Below are 15,508 nucleotides of genomic sequence, written 5' to 3'. Positions count from 1 at the left end.
CAATACAATAAATCAGAATTTGGAGTGTTAACATTGATTTTCTGCAGTTCATCACATTAACTTTCTCTTCAATTTGAACATAATTCTCCTCTGCAGAAAAACAGATTGTTGTTTGAGAGTTTTGTTGATTTAATGATAAATAAAAGACAGATATTGTAGAAGTCTTTACAGTAAGTGTTCAGATCATTCTCTCAGTACATGTTTAATGTTAAAAACCAACAACAGCTTCAAATTTGCTCAGAAATCATAAACTTGGCACATCTTCCCTATGGATGTCTCTTTTCTTAATCTTTTTGCAGACAAAGTTCTGGGTCTCCACCAGATTGGAAGTGCACAGCCATTTTCAGATCTCACCAGAGAAGCTCCACTGGGTTCATGTCCAGACTCTGACAGGGTCACTCCAGAACTATCACAATAGATTCCTCCTGAGGAGTGGTTTCTGCCTGGTCACTCTACCATAAACGCCTGATTGGTGAGGTGTCACACCAACAGCTTTCCTTCTATAAGGTTCTCCCAGGTTAACAAGGGAGCTGTAGATTTCACTAATTATGACCATCGGCTCTTTTCTTATCTTTTTAGGCAAAAGATTCAGTATGACAGGGTAGCTGGAGATGTGTCTGTAGACATGCTATCTTGTCTGAAAGACCTAAAGTAAACATATAAACATGTTTGTAAGATTTTGAAATATACTTCCTTTCAAAAGAAAGGAAGTATATTTGATTTGAGTAGCACTTTTCATGAGCAATCATCACTAAAATAACACATAAAAAGTCATAATCATAAAAATTATGAAAAGGCTAGTTTAAATAAATTGGTTTTAAGCTGCTTTATTAAATTGTCCACAGAAAACACGAATCTTTAGTTTAATATGTGGACGTGATCTAGTTTCTGGGTCACCTTTTCTTCTAAGAATGGATTTAACACTGATACAGTTAAATGTTATTCAACATTATAAAGTAAAAATTTCTCAGGGTTGAGTTTTTAGCTTGTTCTTCCTTAAGGTTGACTACTAATAGGTTTATTGTTATCTTGTGGGATCTGCTGGGAAAACAGCCACATTTTTTCATATTCAAAAAGGAAATAGCCTTTGGTTTGAGACGATGTGGGGAGGTGGGATGGAAATGAGAGGTATTTCATGGCATTAAACAGAGTAAATTTAGACGAAATGCCACCTTTGTTTGTTAGTATATAAAGCTATGTGTTTCTTCAACACCCCCCTGACTGTGTCTAGGAAACATTTATTGCAGTATTGATTACATTAGACTGTAAAAGTGTCCAGCTGAAAGAAAATCAAGTCCATTGCGATGTAGATGTGGGAAGAAATGTAATTTTTTCTTCTTTTTTTTTTTCAACGGCAGTGGGAGTGATTTAATGAATTCTCCCACAGTTTAGTGTATCCATCATGATACGTCTCTCTGACACAGTGGTCAGCTGCAGCAGGTGGTGTGATGCGGCTGGAGTGTAAGTGGCTTTCACAATGTAGGATAGCCTGTCAGCTAGACGCCCTTAGGGAAACAGCTTCACGCCATGCACAATGGCCTTTACACACACCCTGTTTTTTTTTTTTTTCAGCCTCACCCTGCGTGAGTGTGTGCGTGGCTAAAGTTGACAGAGAAGCTCATCTCTCTCACTTTTTGTGTGTGTTTTTGTGTGTGTTAAAGCAAGAGGGGCAGAGGATGTTAGTGGGTGGGTGTAAATCTCTGTCCAGCAGCACGTTTGGATTGGTGTTTGGGGACTGGTTGGAGAGCTGGCTCACAGGAGCTCAGATTGATGAAGTGATGGTGATGGATGGAGGTAATAAAGGCCTGGATGTCCTGTCTGTTGCCAGTGATGAAGCTGGTATGAATCACCCGTCTGGGGCTGCAGAACATGACGTTGCTCACTCCCCAGGCTGTTCACCCCACCACCCAACTCTGCCTTTGTCCATTGGTCCTATTATCTCTAAGCCTACTATCATTGTAAGGAGACTTCTGCCTGAATGGAACAGGGCAACACATTTAACATGGTGCCATTACTGCATTAATTTCTGCGTACTTTAACAGATATTTTAAGGCTCGTTTATCCATCTTGAAACACAGCATGAAGACAGTTCAAAGCACTGCGCGGTGTTCATTAATTTTGTGTCCAAACATAACTTGTTGAGTGATTGCACGACATACAGGGGGAGAAAAAAAATCCAATCAACTGAGGCAGCCCATCCTCATGAATAGGGTCATTTGAATAAAGAGGGGCATCTGAAATTGCAGTGTTTGTGTCAACATAACAAGTTAATGATCTCAGATGATAATTGGAAGTTGGATGCTAAAGTGCTGTGTTGTGGCCCGTGAGGTTCAGTGCCAAGGACCTCCTGTGATAAAAGAAGCAGCATGAGGGCTTTCAAAGTGGCACGATGCTGTAGGCAACACAATTCATCACCACTCCATGAATATTCATCCAGCTCTCCGTTTCCTCCTGGGCTGGTGAAAACACGTCTGTATTAAGTCTCTTGAATGCGTTGTGGTTTGAAGACACCTAAACCTTCTGGCCTCTCATTACCAGACTGTGCTCTTGCTGCCCCGCGCTCAGCTGCCTGCCAGGGAGGGAAGCCACACTTCATTAAAATAAAAAGGAAATTCTCTCGTTCCGTGCACTAACAAGGCACAGGTCAGATCAGATGATTGTGAATGTCCTCCTCTGCGCATGTTCACAGGAATCAGGATTGGTGATTGGGAATGTGCTTTTTCCGTACAAGGCTGCTGCTCAGATTGTTGCTAGCAATTTGGAAACACTTGCTTGGTCTTTTACCCACCAACTTCCTTGCTGACAGGAGTCCAGAGTGCCACGAATTGGTTTCTTGGGCATCTTTGCAGTGCTTTATCAGACCTGCAGGCTTTTAAGTGCTGTCCCAAGATTACAGTTTAGGAAGAGGGTGCTTGACTGACAGGCCTTGGCCTTGGCAGTCCCTAGCGGGGGAAAGGAGGGGGATTTGTGATGGCTGCACTGACTTGTACTTCTCTTACAATTTTCTCCGGGCTGGTTTCAGACTGTCAGGCTGAGAGAAAGCTCTCTCTGCATAATTCATTAGACCTCTTCTCTTTTTCACTTTTGGCTGCTATGTGGCAGGCACCGCAGCCCCATTGTTACGGAAGACAGAGTAATGGAGGTTGTCACAATATGTTAACATAGTTTATTGTTCACAGCAACAGTTTGGAAACAAATTAACTTCCTTTGAAACAAGCTATTCACCATATTCAATGTGGAATAATCATGAAGGGAACTACATTAAGCCGGACTACTGAAACAAAACCACTTAACACTTGCCATTTTTCTGAATTTATTCATATTTGACTTATCAATTAAATGATTGATTGTTTTAGTTGCAAATTTAAAAAAAACAAAAAAACAAAAAACAACCTCACACACATTGGTGATGAGATTGGGATCCAAAACAGGATAATAGAGGTTGCCTCCACACCAAACACTGTTTTGCAGCCAATTACTGCAGCAGTGCTTCCATATGACACACACACAAGCCTGTCCTTTTGAAGCTTGTATACTGTCTATCGTCATGATCTAGCTGGCATTTACTTCCAGGGAATCTGCAAGGGAAAATATCTCATCTTTGACGCTACATGACATCCCCCTTCACAGAATATGACTAAACAAGCACATCCTTCAGCACACAATCCTGCATGTTGAAGCCAGAGGGCACATTTTGTCACTGTTGCAGTAAATAAGGGTGAGACTTAAAAAAAAAAAAAAAAAAAAAAAAAAACTGCCGGTACTGAGTCCTGTTGACCTCTATAACACTGTGCATCTATGCTGTAATATGCCAGAAACCCTGGAAATAAATTGCCAGTGATCATGTCTATAAATCCTTTGCCTTGTCTTGGTTTGATTTTGTATATAAAATGCAGAAAGCTGCAGGTAAAACTGTCTCTTTTAAAATGTATGTTTTCGCAAATAATTACTTTAATATTACTTGTGAATTCTTAAATAGATAAATCTATTTGATTGTGAGACTTGTTTTGTTTGACAGAAAGGTTATAATGCAACCACAGCAAGAAGTCAAACATTTTGCTTTCAGGAGAAGAAGTGATTAACTGAAGCAAACATGGCTCGTCGGAGGTTTTAGTTATGCAAGAAGCACAGTCCTGAATTTGCACATTTATGAGAGAGCAAACAGAATGTCTTTCAAGTTTATAGCCCTTAATTACTATTCTGATGCTACAGTCATAAAAATCATTAGGAAGAAAAAAAATCCATGACTCCTCATTCAAAGTCATGAGCTACCTTTACAGCTTGAATTCAGCCTTGCTGGAGTGGTTTAAACATGAATAAATAACCTTGAGAAACTTTACATAATATACCATATTTCAGCCAAGTCATTGCAAAACTAAAACTAAAAAAGGGTCAAACATCCTTTAGCTGTCATTTAATGACTTGCTGTGTTTACTCAGTGTGGGCATCAGAAGTATTTCTGCACGTTCTGACACTCAATATTTATTAAAAAGTTCCAACTGAGTGTGCATTAAAAAAAATTTCATCTCACAAGTTGGAACAACTTGCAAAGAATGAGTCTCAAAACAAGATGAAGTTGGTTTAATAGGTTTTGCATGATTTTATTTTTTTTATAGGTTTTATTCAGGATATCCAAATCTGATAAGGTTCAGCTTGAACAGTAGCAACAGCTGCTTTTTTTCCCCCCCACAATCACAGTAATAATAATGCCCCATCATATAATGAACCTGCTCTGAGGATGCAGCCATCTGGCACATACAGCAAAAAAAACACCAAATAACTATGCTTTTCAAAAGGCTGTTTTCTACTGAAGTAGAAACTAAATAAAATCTAAATTTGGGGAAAATCAATCCATAATGAATCAATCATCTTCAAAGAAGCAGTTTGTTTTAAAAGCACCATGCTTTATTATATACATTAGTCTGTTACTAAAAAAAATTTTTTTTTTTTTTTTAATCAAACTGCTCCCGCCATGTTGTATGATAAAAAAAAAAAAAAAAAAAAAAAAGTACTTCTAAGTATCTTCCCTGTCCATTTGTCCAACCATGCAGGAACTCTTGATATGCTGTTTTTAAGAGTCGGTGGATTGCAGCAACGACTGGCGAAATCCTTGTGCCACCTTATAACAGCTCAAACCTGCCGACGAAAACAAAGCCTTTAGTAGAGACCAGCAGGACCAGCGATTAAACAGTGCCACCTTCTGGGGAAAATCTCATTTTAATGTCCCCCCCCATAAAAAACCTGACAAGTATGAAGAATAAATATGCAACACACCACCTCCAGCTGTTTAAATGACTCTAATGAGGCAAATATGCAATCAACTTTTACTAATTAAATGCAATATGAAACAAGACCACAAGAAAGAATAAGTTTGGTTCCTCTTTACTTTGTTCTTTATTACACATTAAATAGGAGTGGTGAGATTCATGGCAAAAAATAGACTCATTTGAGATCAGAGCACCACTCTACACTGCCTAAAACAGGTATGTAGTAAAGTGGTCATTCATTCACTTCCCTAGACCTGGATCCAGTCACACTCTCTAGTCACATACACAGAGTGGAGCGAAACTCCATAAAAGCAACATTCATTTAGACACACCAACGAAATGAAGCACAATTTACAAAATATGCACCTTTCAGTATCACAACTATACAAAGGTTGTTAAAATACGATCCAGGTATAAATGATACATTTCAGAAATCAGCCGTTGGCACGCAATAAAGGAAGAGGAACATTTCAAACATTACAGTAAATCTACATTTAAAACAGTATTGTTACCAGGAGAGTTCATAATTAAAATTGCATTACCAGTTATTTATCTACTTCATGAAAAAAAAAAAAAAAGGGGTAAATATGAACTGGGCCAAAACGTATTAATCCTCACAGCAAAACGGGAATTTATGAAGAATAGTATTTAACCCCTAGAACAGTATTTTGTGTATCTCTGGAGCACAAGCAGGACAAAATAAACGTGGTCTTGACTATCATCTAAAAGTAGCACCTAACACAAAATCAAAAAGGCAAATAAAAATCCCCAGGCATGCGGTTTGTACATACAATGATGTGGGTGAAATATGGGGTGACCTGAGAGAAACTAGGACTTTTTTTTTCCTCTTTTTTTTTTTTTTTTTTTTTTTTTTTTTTAGATTAAGTTGGGGCATTTTTGTCTAAAAACCTATTTTATGGCAATTACTGCTTCATTTAACAACAGCCAGTTCCAATTACATCAACACGATGCACAATCATTTCTGTTCAAAGGCAGGCCACCAGACAATTTTAACAAATTTGCACATAAATCCGAAACTCTTTCATGAGCTCTTCACTGGCAAGAATCTGAAACTACATTTGGACAGTATTTGAAACAACCTCTAGGACTACAGACCAAATCGAATACCTTATATCACCAAATATCACAGCTTTCTGCCTACTTGCTAGTCTGGCAAACAGAGCAAGAAAACCTCTGCACACTTCAGGTTTTACATTTAGCAAATGTTCGTTTTGAATGCGAAGTCCTCGGGTGGGAGCATACTGACAAATTTTATAAACACGCAGCAATGAAATGATTGATGTCTGGATCTGACATAAGATTATATAGTAGCATTAAACAAGGCATAAATCTTTGCAACAAATGAAAAAAATTGGTCAAATCATTTCATTTAAAAAGAAAGACAAAGGATTTATTCTCAAAAAAATAAAAACTACTTTCTGTAAACTTAAAAAGTAGAGTTTGAGTTCCTCTTTGCTGGCTCTGTTCAATGTATCAACTAAAGGCAGTTTGCAATACCCATGCAAAGGGGGAAAAAAAAAAAAAAAAAACAACTTTTAAAAAGCATCTCTTCTCATGAAGGCATGAAATCACTCCCAACACAATACAAAGCAATGACAAATTGAAAATTAATTAAAAGCTAACTAGGGTGTTAAAACATTCGGAAGAGTAGGAGTTTGCATGCATATTTATCAATGACAAAACTAAGTCATACCTAAAGGTAGAAGATGGGGACATTACACAGTGGTTGGGACATTTGGATCTCATCTGGCTGAATGTTGGTCCTTTTCTTCATTTCCATTTTTGTCTATGCGAGCGGGATCATTGTTCATTCTTTGGCATCCCGTACTTAGAAAGGTCATTAAAGAGCATATGTAGGTTGTGACCTTTCAAGCAAAGGGAAACTAATGATAAGTTGATCAATTTGTAAAATCTGACTGGTGATGCAATCAGTTCCCAGCTCTGCAGGTTGTGTCAAATCATCAAAATAACCATTATCTTATGAGGAAAAAAAACAAAACAAAAAAAACAGGCTCGTCAAGACTGTTGGACCAATACATCTCAGCAACTGGCACTCAATTGGAAAATGGAAGCTTATTAATGTCCAAATAGAAGAAAGGCAGGGAATTCAGGTCAGGTTTAGTATTCAGTGAAGTAGGTACTGACAAAGAGGCTAATAATTTAGTGTAATGTACAAAATGTATTACTTGAACGGGTCAACAATGTTTTATTTTTAGTCTGTCTTGAAAAGGGGTGATTATTCACATGAGTATACACTTTGTCTTGGACTTCTTTTTCTTCTTTTTGCCCTCCTTGCTCATCTTCTCCTTATGCTTCCGGATTTCACGAACTAATGTGTAAAAGGCATCATCAACGCCCTGAAAGGGGGACAAGAAGGGAATTGTTAGAAGTGAAAAGTTAAAAGTTGTTTAGTTGCTGGGATTCAAAAGCAGTTTAAGCAAAATGCCCATTTTTATACCAATGAAAATTATTATGAGACTTCAAACATTGCAGATCAGTACAATTAAGGCTATGTGGGACCATGCTAAACAAAATACAGATCAAACATGTACAGCACTTCAGAGAAAAGGTCAGCAGTGTTGCCACTGACAGCAACACAAACAGTAGCTGCACTGACATGATCTCATGTCTCTCTATTTGAATGTCATCTCCCCACAAGTGTTTAAAATGTTGCCTCATAACCTGACAAAACAAGTTGTTCTGTTTACATTTGCAACGATCCGAATGGATACCATCAGCGCAAGCTCAGTACTGCGTTACTGCTGTGGGTTTGTACTGAGGCAACACCATCTGAAATGTATTTCTAACAGATAATAAATCGTTTAAATACAGTTCCACTGAGAAATAGACACAGTAATGACTGAAAAAACAAGGAGGAAATCTTTTTCCAGGTCTAAATGCTTGACTGACAGGCAAATAAAAACAAAGAAACCAAACCTCTAAACTGAAAGACATTTCCCCTTTTGAATGTGGCGATTCATTGTGGGTGACGAGTTCAGACTAGGCTTTTATGTTCTCACAGAGGTGATTAAAAGGAATTGTGCAAATGAAGCCAGTGCTTGTTGAAGCCACACTGACACAAGTGTGTGAGTAGCTGGAATGATGCAATAAATGTGACAATCTGCAAACGGCTGTTGGGAAAAGAGCCTGAGGACATTTCAGGTAGTGACAAAGACAGTTGAAAAATGAAGAACAGAGACGAAGAGGACTTGTACCTGCAAGATGCTTGAAAACTCTTAGCATACAACACATGTGGCAGTTTCTCAACAGACCAAAAGATTTCGGCATGATTTAGTCCCACATTCACTGTAGCATCCTTTAGTCCCACATGATGGCTAACCTGCCCCAAACCGGTCAGCTCATTTTGATTTTCAGCACATTAGGACACTTTCACACTGGTGGTTCAGTCGCAATTTAGTAATCGTTTGTCCACACCTTTAATTTAAAGGTCCCATACTATAAATTTTTTCAACAACTTCATATGAAGGTCAGAGGCATAACATTGTTTTCAACGTGTTTTAACCCAGATTTAGCCTTAGACCTTAATTTAAGCTATTCCAGAAGTTGTTCTAGTGAGCTCTACTGAGAACGAGCCGTTTCTGTGCCTGAACCTTTAAATATTTTTGGGCAACACATGACCACGCCCACTCCCCTCCCCTTTTGGAGAGAGGATATGGCTTTTGCTGGTACCCACTTTGTGATTTTAAGGGAACTTCATGAGCACACATTTGTTTTAAAAAAAAATTTGAGCATACAAATAAAAGATGTGACAGAATTTTCTCTTTACTTTGTTTTAAAGGGAATTCTGAATAATACGGGACCTTTAAAGCAACATTTCGCCTATAGTCGAGTGCAGATTAAAACTGATACCAAAATCTGTCTGTTATCAAATCTAAATGAGCGTTATCTTTTCTTTACAGAAACTGGGGTTATCAGGCGCACCAAAGAAGAATGCAAAAATACCTGCGTAGAAAAAAAAGCAAATACATGTGAAAGCACACCAGCCGGGGCCAATCAGATTTGTTTAGACTCAATAAATGAACCCAGTGTGAAAACAGCCATGAATGATAATCAACCCAGACACATACAGACACTAAAAGGAGAAGAAATCAGCAGTTTCAGCCTCATGTTAGAGCCTCACCACACCCCAGCAGAAACCAGAGGGTTAGCTTTGAGGAAAAAAAAAAAAAGAAGCACCAGTTCTTACTGGGTGTCCACTTCCATCGCCTTCTCTGTAACTCCCACTAATAACACACACAAAGCTGGTGGGTGCGCGGCTGCATACACTTACCCCTCTCACATCACAACACACTTTTTAAGCTTGACACAGCGCGGAGTCTTTTCTTCCTTGCTGATCTTACTGAGCCGGTACTCTCTGATCTCCCGTACCAGAGTGTAAAAGGCATCTTCCACTCTCTGCAGTATAAGACACAACTTTCCTCAATGCTGAGGAATGCGTGAGGACATCCTGTATGGGTGCATGTGTTACACACTACAGATACACAGGAGCGAAACAGATCGGTAGTCTGTTTCGGATGTTTTTCTTGATTAAATGTCTTCTCTGTCCTGTCATCTATATGTTCTTAACACTCCAAATTATTACACTTTGATTGAATACTGAACATCCTAATTTAGCAGGCTTGGAAAGGATCTGTTTGTCTCTTTTTAAAAAAGAAAAAAAAAAAGGGAGGAGGGGGTCTGGAAATAGGGATATTGCCAAAATTCAGCTAAATCTATTGTGTCTGCATCAAGACTTTGCTCTTTTCATTGAAAATGGGAAACTTTATGTTTTTATATACATTTTAAAACAAAGTGTTTGACCAGTTAACTGGAAAGTTGCATTTTCCAACATATTTCCAACATATTTCGCCTTGACAAAGAAAAAAAACAGGAAAAGGGTTCCTACTGCAGCGTTCTGGTAGGTTAAAAGACATTAGCATATTGTCCTTTGCAAGCCTGCATTCAATGACTTGGGTGCGTTGTTACTATTACCTGATCAAACGAAAAGTGCATGCATTACGAGTATGCTGTGTACTGTTCATTTCATGTCAAAGTTTTGCGAAGCAGTTCGATGAAGCAAATGAGATTTGAAAAATCATAAGTTTCCAGTGAAAGCAGCAGCTCGCCGTCGGACAGAAGCAACACCACTGCAGGAATTACTGTTACACTCAGGTAGGGACAGGTCAACAAAGCTGCAAGAAAATTAGTTGCTGCTGCATTCATTTCCCCTCACCAGAAGGAAACCATGATTCACCCCAGGTCACAGACCAGGAAAAATGTGTCCACAGATCACTCCATCAGCCAGTCAGCAACCTAAGGCCATGCTTACAACACACACCGCTTGATGCGACACCACTGTGTATCTACCAACACCCAGGCACAGTGACCAGTAAGCAGAATCATTAAGAACCCGAGCAATTACTGACAATTCGTCCTTTCATGCAGGCCCCCTCGACACAAATTAACTGATTTGCTGATTATTTATCATGTGGGATCCTTTGCAGGTGGACCTAATGATGATATAATTTCACATGTCCATGACAAAGTAGCATGCAATGATTACATTATCACCCATAAATAAAAAATTCAATTAACCAAAGAGAATTTAATGATGCTCAGCACATTAGCTGGGAAATTTCCCAGCAACATTATTATAAAAAAGACCATTAGAGACAGTGAATGTGACACAAATCAACAGCACCACATGATTCAAATCACTTCTGTCAAACTGATCACACCATTTCATTTCAATAGACCTTTATTTCTATTAAATAATCCATTTGAAATCAAAGCAAATATGACAGGCAGGAGATTCTTATGCCAGCATCTTGGTAAACACTCACCTGTCTGGTTTTGGCTGAGGTCTCAATAAAGGGAATGCCGTAGCTGCGTGCTAAGTCCTGAGCCTGCTTTGTGTCCACTGTTCTGGACGGGAGGTCACACTTGTTCCCCACCAACACCATGGGGACGTCCTCAGAGTCCTTCACCCGCTTAATCTGTTCTCTGCATAGAACAACAAAAACGTGGGGGAAAAATATATATTTAATTTTTGTTCTTATTAAAAAGTGAATTAAATCCACAATATTGGAATTGTATATTAAAATCTAGGGGAGGGAAAATTGAATCAAAAATCAAAAATCGAAAATCGGGATTTTTTTTGCTTCACAATTTTAAAATAGATTTTTTTTTTTTTAAATCAATTTTTTTTTCAAACAAATAAAAATAAACCATTATAAAAAATTTGTCATTTTTATTGTTTTTATTCATCTTTTTACCTGTCTTATGGGGCGTTACAGCAGCAGAATGATGATCTGGCTACTGTGTCGTTTTTTCCAAAATGAAATCAATGTTGCAAGCAAAAAAATAAGTTTTATACATTTATTTTGTTTTTAATGTACAAAAATCAGCAATATCAAAGAATTGTGAGAATTTCAATTGAATCAAATTTTAATTTAAATCAAATCAGCACCCAAAAAAATCAGAATCAAATTGGGACAAAAGCGTATCGTCACAGCCCTATTAAAATCCTTCCAATGATTTTGGAATCATTTAACTCAATGATACAGCTAAACACATTTACCAAAATATTCTCCTAGAATTTTTTTTTCTGAAATAACTTTTAAAAAAAAAAAAAAAAAAAAAAAAAAAAAGTATTCCAGTTCTAATGCTAGTAAAAGGTTCAGTTTTAATCTTTACCCTCCATCATAAAATGGAGAAACTCCAGAAATTTACCTCCCAGTTCTTAATAACATCCTCACCAGGTCCAAAGACCGTAGCCTGGTCAGTTCTTAGCTCACCTATAGTGGTGAATGTCCTCAAAAGACTTGGTGTTGTTGATGGCAAAGACGCAGAGGAAACCTTCCCCCGTCCTCATATACTGATCCCTCATGGCGCTGTACTCCTCCTGACCTGCAGTGTCCAGGATGTCCAGCAGACACGTCTCTCCGTCGATAACCACCTGCTTTCTGTAGGAGTCCTGGAAGAGGGATGGATTAAAGCGGTGATCAGAATCCTGCCAGATGGTGGGTCAAGGTGTCCCAATACCAGCATATGATGACGCAAGGGCAGAATATCTCAAGTATGAATACTTATTGCATTTTACTCTTATGTTTCAACACATTTTTACTGAATCTACATTGTACGAACGCAAAGCCATCAGATGGATTTTTAATTTAAAAATATTTGCAAGAAATCCTAATTTTACACAATATACAGTTAAAGCTTTTAATTCATTTCTAATTATAATTTCAATCTAAAAGATAAATAGCAAATATTCTTTGAAAGAAAGAAGCAGATGGACACCAGCAAATTACTGCACCCCTACGGTTGTAGTACGGCACGCGCAGCGAATCTCAAATAACAACGAAGATGCCTTTATTGTTGAGTTTCTCCAGTTTATAATCGCACCAATGGGTGCTTTGAATCCAACTGAAATAGTCACCGCCTCATCCAGACAGCTGCCAAACCTTCAGATACCATCTCTTATCGACATCTACGATGGCACTCAAGCCTGAAACAAGTCTATAAATGGCTGAAATCAAGCGTTCACGCCACAGAGGCATATAGATGATTTAAAGACAGGGTAGGAAGCCAGGAATGAAAAGTCATTAAAAACCTGTCTGGTGTCATTGTAAAGCTTAAACCAGTGGAACCAGTTGCAACTCCTTGTTTTAAAAGGAGTTAATCCTCGTTCTGTCCCCCTATAGCCTGGCACGCAGACAAAACCAGAGAGTTGTGAATTCAGTTCAACAAACATAATCATGCACGTATGCAGAATTCCTTTACCTCAATGGTGGGGTCATATTCATCCACAAAGTGATTCTGGATGAGCTGAATAGTGAGAGCGCTCTTGCCAACGCCACCAGCTCCCACCACAACCAACTTGTATTCTGTCATGATTCACCTGTAGGGCCAAAAAAAAAAAGAACAAATTCATTACATAATATTTGCAAAGACACAAAAAGTTAAACGCTGCATCACTATTTCATTCTTTTAAAAGGTTGTATAATCACTATGAAAGCAGTTTGTTGGTTAATCTGCATGAGATTGTGTGTAAAAGACAAAAATATAAATACTGAAGAAAACACACCTACAATGTGTGTGTGTGTGTGTGTGTGTGTGTGTGGGGGGGGGGGGGGGGGGGGGGGGTAATGCTCCTCCAGAAGGAGCTTTAAAAGAAAAAAATATCTAAATAAAAAGCCCATCAAAATCAAATGAGTTACTTAAAAAAAATCCCTGCCAGAAACAACCCTGCAGCGAGCTAAAGACTGTCTGCATGTAATCAAATCTCTGAATCCAGCAGTGCACACTGTGCTATTTTCTGACCGGCAGCAGAAACCAACCCCAGGCAGAAATCCATAACATTACATTTAGACTCAAAAATTGACAACCAGCTGGGAGTCTCTGCTCTCTGACCGCTTTGTGGAGCACCATCCATCAATAGTGACAACTGAACCCTTTCAGAAGTTACAGTGCAAACTCTTCAAAACCCTGTATAGACTGCAGTTCGCACACAATGCTACTGCCATGTGTAAACTAACTAAAAAAAAAACAAAAAAAAAAAACATACATACAAAATGTAGTTTAATAACTGGACATTAGTGGTCTTTGAAACTAGAAATCTCCACTTATTAGTGAAGAAAAAAAAAAGGTTCAGTCACTTGGGAACAGCCTTATCTTTACCTGAGCAGATAAGACTGCCAACAATGTCATGAACCAATCACAAGAACACTGATGTGCCACAGCCTCTCCGTGCTTTTACGCACACCGTCACCTTTCACCTGATGCTGGAATGAAAGTCATCACTGAATGAATGTGTGTTTAGCAATAAAAAAAATAAATAAAAAAAAAGTGATGTAGGAGGCAAATAAAACCGCTGTGGTGTTGGGATCCTCACGCTTATCTATGTATAAGACTATTAGCAGGGTCTTAAAGTTCACATATTACATGTGCGTAACAGCAGAAAACGAGAAGCAGCCATATAAACATTAGGCTACCAATGTGAAGGCTTTTCAACAAAAGCTCTTGCGTGTGCTCAGGCAGGCAGGAGCACCCAAATGAGGCTTGAAAGTCTTTAGGAATTTGATTTAAATCCTCTGCCTTGTGGCCGCAGGGTTGCTTGTCCAAATGGTTGATAAAGCCTTCGAGCACCAGGGCAGCTCTGCTGTTAGCCAGCTTAGCATCACAGTTCGCCCACAAACCCCCCCTCCAAAAAAGTAAGCTTACATTACAACCTAATGTCGCTTACAAATGTGGCCCATTCCTCCGGCTTTGCCTGCACCGTGTACCATATCATATTTACTAATCATTCATTCAAAACGTGAGGAGAGCAGATTATGAAGCCGCCATTGACAGGCTAGCCTCCGCCTGCAATGCAGGGCCAGACTGTAGCTTAACAACTGGGCGTAGTTTGTAGCAAATAGCAAATAAAGGAATATTCCCACATTGTTGCTCGGTGTTAAAATAGTAAATGCGATTTATCTCATTTAATTGTGAACACGGCTGCAGCTAATAACAAAAAGGTCCCACATTTATAAGTCTTATCAGTTTGCTTTACCTTGTAGCGAGTTGGAGTTCCGCGTCCGAAGTAGCGACCTAAGAAAGTCAAGCAGATAATCCTCTAGTTTCACACGATTTCTGCATTTCCTATTTGTCACCAGAACACCCGCATTTAACTCGGTCAAGCGTTATTTTAGAAGCAAGCGGGAACATGCATAAAAGTGGGCAAAATTAATCGATTGAACTTTCCATTTGTCCCAGCGTCCGGCCTAGCTGCTGGGTCTGGCCTGCCTTACGCGAATATGGGCGGATACCAGGGCGCTCTTTACCCAGAAAGCCTAGCTGGGGATTTCAGCCGGTCTGGGGCCATTCCCGTCAACCCTGCGTCTTACAATAGCAGCCATAACACGCTTTGTTTGCTTGTTTGTTTATAAAATCTAGTTTTAGATAAGCCTAATGTGTGACTGCATTTTATTGGCTTATAGCTGCCATTATCCAATGTGTATGTGTGTGTGTCCAGATTTCTGGATTAAATTGAAACTAAAGCCAATCAATGTGACCCACACTTATAATTTTAATGGTCAGAAACAATACTGTGACTGTATAGGTCACTTAAATGGAGATACAAGCCTCCCACCCTTCTCAGTGCTCCAGCTTGCTGCAGAGTCAACAATGCCTAGGGGGCGACTTCACTATATATAGGCTCTAAATATAACTGGAAT

At 38.9% G+C, this 15,508-nt stretch overlaps 1 protein-coding gene across 2 annotated transcripts; it reads right to left on the bottom strand.

The window, feature by feature from the left end:
- Window positions 1–5,041: 5,041 nt before the first annotated feature.
- kras (v-Ki-ras2 Kirsten rat sarcoma viral oncogene homolog) lies at window positions 5,042–15,074 on the bottom strand. Of its 2 annotated transcripts, XM_079250918.1 has the most exons (6): window positions 14,845–15,074; window positions 13,074–13,191; window positions 12,086–12,264; window positions 11,132–11,291; window positions 9,580–9,704; window positions 5,042–7,645 (listed from the first exon to the last, which is right to left on the bottom strand). In XM_079250918.1, exons 2-5 carry the CDS (start codon window positions 13,182–13,184, stop codon window positions 9,585–9,587), a joined length of 570 nt encoding a protein of 189 aa, XP_079107044.1. In that variant the 5' UTR covers window positions 13,185–13,191; window positions 14,845–15,074; the 3' UTR covers window positions 5,042–7,645; window positions 9,580–9,584. The 2 variants fall into 2 exon arrangements, with proteins under 2 accessions (XP_079107044.1, XP_079107045.1); XM_079250919.1 differs by lacking the exon at window positions 9,580–9,704 and having other exon boundaries at window positions 5,045–7,645.
- Window positions 15,075–15,508: the final 434 nt, after the last annotated feature.

This window comes from Telmatherina bonti (genome assembly GCF_933228915.1).
Source record: "Telmatherina bonti genome assembly, chromosome: 2".
In the NCBI taxonomy this organism is placed as follows: Eukaryota; Metazoa; Chordata; class Actinopteri; order Atheriniformes; family Telmatherinidae; genus Telmatherina; species Telmatherina bonti.
The sequence above is the reverse complement of the archived record's forward strand: the minus strand, read 5'-3'. Positions and strand labels throughout refer to the sequence as shown.